The sequence below is a fragment of the Cyprinus carpio genome, chromosome A21 (genome assembly GCF_018340385.1).
Source record: "Cyprinus carpio isolate SPL01 chromosome A21, ASM1834038v1, whole genome shotgun sequence".
Taxonomy (NCBI): Eukaryota; Metazoa; Chordata; class Actinopteri; order Cypriniformes; family Cyprinidae; genus Cyprinus; species Cyprinus carpio.
The window spans coordinates 2,374,403-2,381,902 of NC_056592.1; the positions used below are offsets into that span (position 1 = coordinate 2,374,403).

The window sequence follows — 7,500 nt, forward strand, 5'->3', positions numbered from 1 at the left end:
TAAAGTACTAAAAGAATGAATAAAAGAATTAAGAAACCAGAATCTAAATAAGAACAACAATTCACAAATGACTCCTTTGAGCGGTTCTTGTTAATCAATTGGACAAAAGACTCAAATCAGTCTCATTTTCACACGTCAGTGGTTTAAATCAGTCTAAATAACTAAAAAAAAATAAAAAAAAATAATCAATGATGGAAACATTAAGAAACAAAAAACTAAATCATAAAAACATTAAAAACAAAAAAAATCCTTATAGCATCTCATTCAAAAAAAAAATCCTACAAAAACACCTAATGAACACAAATAAATAAAAAATCCGTCTCAATCACGTTATCGATTTGAATCAGTCTGAAATACTAAAAGAATCGTTAATGTAATCATTAAGAGACCAGTATCAAAATCAGAAGAACACAAACAGTACCATTCGAATTCACAAATGACTCTTTTGAGTGGTTCTTTTAAATAAACTCAGAAAAGAACTAAATCATCATCATTCACATGACATTTTATTGAATTGAACTGAACAGAATAACTTGAAAAAAAAAAACCTTACCTGAAGGAAATATAAAGAAACCAGACCCTAATTCATAACAACACAGAACAACACACAGAACAACCTAGTCCAATTCACAAATGACTCTTTTGAGCAGTTCTTTTTAATGTATTTGTCAAAAGACTCAGAAAAGAACCAAATTTAAACGTTAAGGAGAACTTGCAAGCAGCTGCGTTTTCTCTGCTCCAGATGATGTCATGGCAAAATCTGGGCAACAGAAACCAAAACATAAACATAGTAACATGCATTTCACAATGACAAAACAATAAAAACGGCAAAGTACCAAAACACATGATTTGATTCAACTAAAGCCACCGGTTCTGCCAGAGGACGTGCTTTTTTACGATGCTGTTTACAATGTGGCACTATATTTTAATGCTATATAAAACAATGTGCCGCATTATTCAGGGAACAATAGCCTTGCAAATTTCCAACCAATCCGACCGTTGATTGTCAGCAGCCTTGAAAACAGCCCGCGCGGCTCAGTTTCAGTGCATCTGAGGTGACCGGGGTGTTTGGCTACCAAAGTCAACAAACATTTCATTCACTTTAATTCAATCTGTGTGTATCACAAACATCGTGCAATGAAACGCGATCTGTTTGTGTTCACCGGTGGATAAATGGAAGTGTTAGAAAGCGCTTGTTTGTTCTCTAACAGTTGTTCACCTTTCTGATCTCAAACAAGATCCAGTTTCTGGACTGATGCAAATAAGCCCATCTGTGATGCTGGACCACGGCCTGACGGCACATTTACTCAACATGCACACAAACAGACTCACCTGATAACAGCAGTAGCATCTAACATTCACACCCACTCACAAATGACATATTCACTGACAAGTTATTATTATTATAAAAAAAAAAAAATTTTCATTAATATATATATATATATATATTTGTATTATTAAAATGATATATTTTTAAAAGGGGATAAATCTAGATTGAATTGTTTTGTGTGTGTGTGTGTGTTACACAATATTTCACACACACACACACACACACACACACACACACACACACACACACACACGAAACATATAAACAATATATAACATATTGATCTCAGAAAAGAAAAAGAAAAGGACTCAATCTATATCTCGGGTGTTTATGGTTTGAAGCAGTTTAAAACAGTGCGAATTACACAGTGACCTAATTAATTAACACATCATGTGCTGATTAATTTAAGATAAAGTTATTAAGATAATTTAAAGTTATCATTGTGTTAGATTAGAAAAGCACTGAATAGATGTTGAAAAGAAAATTTGCTTTAGAAAGAACACAAATAAATACTGAGATATTAAATAATAATAATAATAATAATTAAAAAACGATACTTTAAATATAAAACTAAAAGGGCCAGTAGGTGGTGGCAAAGTCTTAATTAGTCATTGAATCATTGACTCACTTGATTCATTTAAAAAGGTGGATTCAACAGTTTGACTAGGACTGTATTTTCGTTTGCGAAATTATTAACAATGTGTAATTAATCACACCTTTACCGTATCTTCATTTCAAAAGTAAAAACTTTTATGTAACTATATTTTCTTTCTACCAGCCAGTTACAATAACAAAAGAAAACAAACTTTCAAATGCATCTTACAGAAAAGAATTGCTTGCATTTCTATGATCTGACTGACAGATAATGTTAAACCTAACAACTCCAACTTAATCTTCAAAATCAAACTTAATCACTCGACTGAATCTGCACATGCATCTTAGAAGGTGCTGCTCCGTCCAAGCAATAAATGCATGTCTCTGAATAATCGCTTTAGCATATTTACTTCAACTGCTCAGTTAATGTCAGTACAACCCACTTCAGGGGCTGCCAAAAAAATTATTTTAAAATCAGTCAGAGCTATAGAAATGCATCTTAATATTTACAAGTAAATCTCCATATTATGCATAGGCTACTTTCTCTCATTACTGGAATTAAGAAATTTAAATTAAAATATTAAAATTAACAAAATAAAAAAATAAAACAATAAAAAAAAAAATAAAATAATAAATTATAAAATAAAAAAAGGAAAAAATTATTAATAAAAATTAAAAAAAAAAAAATTAAATCAGACCAAAAAAACATACAGAACAAAATATGACTTATATTTTACTATATTATAATATTATAAAATCTAACATTTTAATTTTATATATATTTGTAATATTATGCATTACTGTTAAATATTATTATATAACAAATTATAAAACTATATATTAAAGATTACTTATTGTAATATATTATTATATTCGATTTATTACATTTTACATTTTATAAAAAAATAAAAAAAAAAAATATTATATATACACAAAATGTTAATACTATATATTAAGTATTAATGTAGCATTATAAAACTAAATAAGTAAATATATTAAAATATAATAATATAAATTAAATAAAAAAAAATATAAAAAAAATACAAAACATTAAAGTATCAAGTAATATTATCAAAAAACACACTCTACATTTCAAAATTGATAAAAAATACAAAACAATCAAATATAAAAAAGGCTGCATTTATTTGATCAAAAATACAAAACAATTAAATATAAAAATTGAAACAGTAATAAAAAGGATAATTTTAATGCAACCTTGATGAATAAAAGTATTCATTTATTTACAAAAAAATCTTACTGACCCCACATTTTAGCCAGTTCTGTATATACAATACATATACACTAAAATATAATAAAATATTCAATAATCAACTAGCCAGTTGTTGGTTGACTAACCTTATAATTCGTTGGGCGGCGTACTGGTGTAGGTTACGAAACTGGGCCGACATGTTGGCTAGGGCAGCCAGGCAGTTCGTGTGGAGGTATTTATCCTGAAGCAGGGGAAATCAATAAAACCATGCATAAATAATTTGTGTTGTTTCTTCTCGCAGGGCAAAAGAGAATTAAATGAATGCATTTTACTTTGAATATAAAAACCTCCTCTATTCATTGGTCTCCCTGGACTGAATATATTCACAGATCTAATACAAAACTTCAGCAATCTTGTAAAACTCATGAGCTGGTTGCTGTGAGTCTTGCTGTTACATAATAAATTTGCATGTGCCCAAGGCCAAAGACCTGGATATTTATGGAGCTTCACGTCTACATGAATGTTTCTGTCACTGGTTCTGGTCTCACCCTGGTCCGTGTCATGTTGAACTGGATGGTCCGAATCACAACCAGGATCAACAGGCTGCCCAGAGAGATCTCCGTTAGAACACGCTCAGTATACCAGGAGATGTTCTTCAACATCTGAGAGAGAGAAAACAGAAAACAACAATAACTAACAATTAATACAAGAGTTGTTCCTCTGTTTAAAGGGTGATGCAGGATTTTACTGCACGCTAAATCTTAAACTGTGACGAAATCTGAAAATATGAAATGACTTAAATACTGAAATCTGCTTAAAAGCTAAATTAAACAAAGCTAACAGCCACTAAATGATAAACATCAAATAGAGGAATGGTTCACCAAAAAATAAATGCGCTAAAAATGGGCATCCAAGATGTAGATGAGTTTGTTTCTTCATCAGGTTTAGAGAAATGTAGCATTGCATCACTTGCTCAGCAATGATGTGCATGTGCATCAGTGGACTCAGCAAATGGATGCTCTGCAGTGAATGTGTGCCGTCAGAATGAGAGTCCAAACAGATTATAAAAACATCAAAATAATCTACACCTCTCCAGTCCAGCAGTTAACGTCTTGTGAAGACAAAAGCTTTTTTTAACCATTGCTTCTGGCTAATATACAAATCCTCTATCCATAATATTATTTCCTCCAATGAAAAAGTCATCTCCTCTGAATCGGGAGAGAAATCTGCTCAAATCAAGCATTGTGTACAAGCAAAAACATCTCTAAACAAATAATGGGGGGAGTTTAATTAACTTTTTCACTGGAGGAAGCATGCTTATGGATTATGGACTATTTTGGCCAGAAAAAAACGGTCTGAAGTTAAAAATGTCTTGGTGGATTTGTTTCTTTCAAACTCTTGGATTACTTTTGGATTATTGTGATGTTTTTCAGATCATCACACTACACACTCATACTGACCCAACCAATGCAGAGGATCCACTGGTCTGGAGAGCAAGTGATGCAATGCTTCATTTCTCCAAACCTGATGAAGAAACAAACTCATCCTAATCTTGAATGTGAATGAGTGAATTTTAATTTTTGGGTGAATTATTCCTTAAAAAGTTGATCTGATCTTCACATGATGCACAAATGGTCTGGCCTGAGTATCTGTGTGTGAAAGAAGACATCACATCTGCAGCGCATTCATTGAATTAATTTGCGTCATACTTTAAGAAAGGCAACAAAGTTTGAATAAAACAGTGAGAGATGCACATAAAGAGATCAGATGGAATACAAAAGGTCTGACTTCCTCAGAGTCTTTAGAGTAAATCGCTTTGTTGGAGCGCAATGTGCACCGCTGTAACTGTCTGCAAACCACAACCTTAAAAACAACTGTTGATGTATATTCTGAAGTAACAGTGTCTGTGTGTGAGTTTTTTCTGAAAAACATGAGAATAACTGATGCATTGAAACAAAAATTGACTAATAAATGTGCAAACACATGCATATCACAGTTATTTTCATACAGATCTATAAACCTAAGATCGATGGAAATACAACCTGTCCTGCATCGGTTACACAAATATACTGTGACAACACACACACACACACACACACACACACACACACGTCATGTTGGTCTCATTCTCTGCCTGGAATCACAGATGTGGAATCATTTCCAGACTCAAGCCTCTATCCAAACACATATTCACACACTTCAAAACCATTTATGGCAGATTCTTTTATGTTTTGATCTGATTTCTGATTGGGATTAACTGTGACCTCACCACTTCATGTATGGAGCGGTTGAAGGTGTCGTCTTCTGTGAGGATGAGGAGGATGATGAGGGCCATGTATACATGATGAGAGTTTCTCTCCTCGACATGATACAAGATCTCAAGAATCGGCAACACTTCAGAGACAGAAAAACAAGATCCTTTACTATTGTGTGACCGATGGTGATTTTGTTTTTGATACTCGAGGCTGATATCTTAGAAAGCAGGGAGGCCGATTGCTGATAAAGCGCTGATAGACATATCACGCTACACAATTTGAAGACGTAATTAAAACTACATGCATAACAATTGCTGAATTTAAATTTATGTTTATTTTACATAATATTTACTAAATTAGATACCATTTGAAAATAAATTTTACGAAAAAACTGAAAATGAAAATGTGAAAAAAAAACTGTAAAATAAATCTATAAAATGAAAAAAAAAACATTTAAATAATTTAAATAAAATATGTAAAATAAATATATAAATGTATAAAATAAAATGTAAATAATATTTTTTTTTATTTATACTTTAGGTGGCAACATCTTTATTTGGTAAAGAAACTGTTAAAAAAACATGAATAAAAAAGAAATAACACTGTAACTAACATTTCAATCAGTAATCAGTAATCAATCATATTTTTTCAAATAAAGTTTGCACTAATTTTACATACAGTACACAGTAAATATGACAGCGGCAAACTGCACAGCATAGTTTATAATCAAGGTTTTAAAGTTTCGATCAGCAAGAAAGTAAATGAGAAAGTATTACAGCGTTCGCCTTTATATTACTACTAATAGAAAAGCAAATGTTACAATATTTCTTTGTTTACTTTTTTGTTTAATAGTTCTAATAAATTTATAATCTTCTGACACATGGGCCAAACAGAAAAACGTATCGGCATATAATAAAAAAAATACAAATATCGACCACTAAAAAGAAAACACATCCCTGTCTAAGAAGTCCCGCCCACAGTGATTGATTGACAGGAGTCAGGAGTTTGCTATTGCATTTGAATGACTGCATATGTTCTGCAAGCACTATGAAATGCATATGCATATATGATCTCACCAGGTTCTCCATGTCCGTGCGGGACAGTATGTACGTCCTCATGTTGCTGTTCTGGTGCAGTAGCGTGTAGAGCAGTAACGTCACCTGGTCTGATTTCTGCTGCTCGTACAGCGCTGTGTACAGACTGTTAAAGTTGATCTGAAATGTGTGAGGCTGAGGAGACGGGATGGATGAGGAATCTGAAACACATGATAGAGATTCAGTGGAATTAATTCAATTCGATGAACTCAAAACACAAACAAACTGGGATGGGAGGCGGTCTGGTTTACCTTGGGTGTTTTTGAAGCAGGTAACAGCCTGGCGGTAGGGGTTCGGACAGTCTGCTCCGTCGGTCAGATAAGCAATAACAAAAACCAACAGCACACCTCTGACTGGACAGCGGGAGAGGGTTCTGATCTTGCTCCACCCCCGGCCTGCTGCCGACTCCACCTAATGTGAACACGCTCCACAATCCACCTGAATAACACAGAAACCAATTACATCAGTCGGAAACTGATGGAGTGACTTTAATTAATGGTGACAAAGCATTTATGACTCACATTATCATTGACATTAATTCCTGTACTATTTGAGATACAAACATGAATAACATCTCAAATCTTGAGACTTGATGTTGGTCATTTTTCTGAGTGATCAGACTTATGATTTTTGATAAAATGGGAAGAAAAATCCTACAGGAACATGCCAACCATGATTTCAACTTAACGTCTTACAGGTACAACAGCAAATAACAGTTTAAAACACAGTGAGGTAGTATTATTTTAGTATTATTTATATACTATTGTAGTATTTATTAATATTTTGAATTAGCTTTTTTTTTATATATTTTCAGTTTTCATATTGCTTTTATAATTTTTATTATTTAAACTTTTAAATATTTTATATATATATATATATATATATATATATATATATATTTATTTTTATTTTTATTTATATTTATCTTTAGTAAGCGTTTTTGTTTATTGACATAAAGCTGAAATAAAACATAAATATTAGATAAACTTAAAAAAATGTAAAAATTACAAATGTTGC

The 7,500-nt window shown here is 32.1% G+C and overlaps 1 protein-coding gene across 1 annotated transcript in view; it reads right to left on the reverse strand.

Moving 5' to 3' along the window:
- Positions 1-7,500, reverse strand: part of LOC109087137 (dymeclin-like) — a 71,492-nt gene that overhangs the window by 33,362 nt on the left and 30,630 nt on the right. The window contains 6 exon segments of the mRNA XM_042778545.1: positions 3,281-3,375; positions 3,683-3,796; positions 5,404-5,529; positions 6,466-6,644; positions 6,735-6,831; positions 6,833-6,921. Coding sequence (XP_042634479.1) covers positions 3,281-3,375; positions 3,683-3,796; positions 5,404-5,529; positions 6,466-6,644; positions 6,735-6,831; positions 6,833-6,921 — 700 coding nt within the window.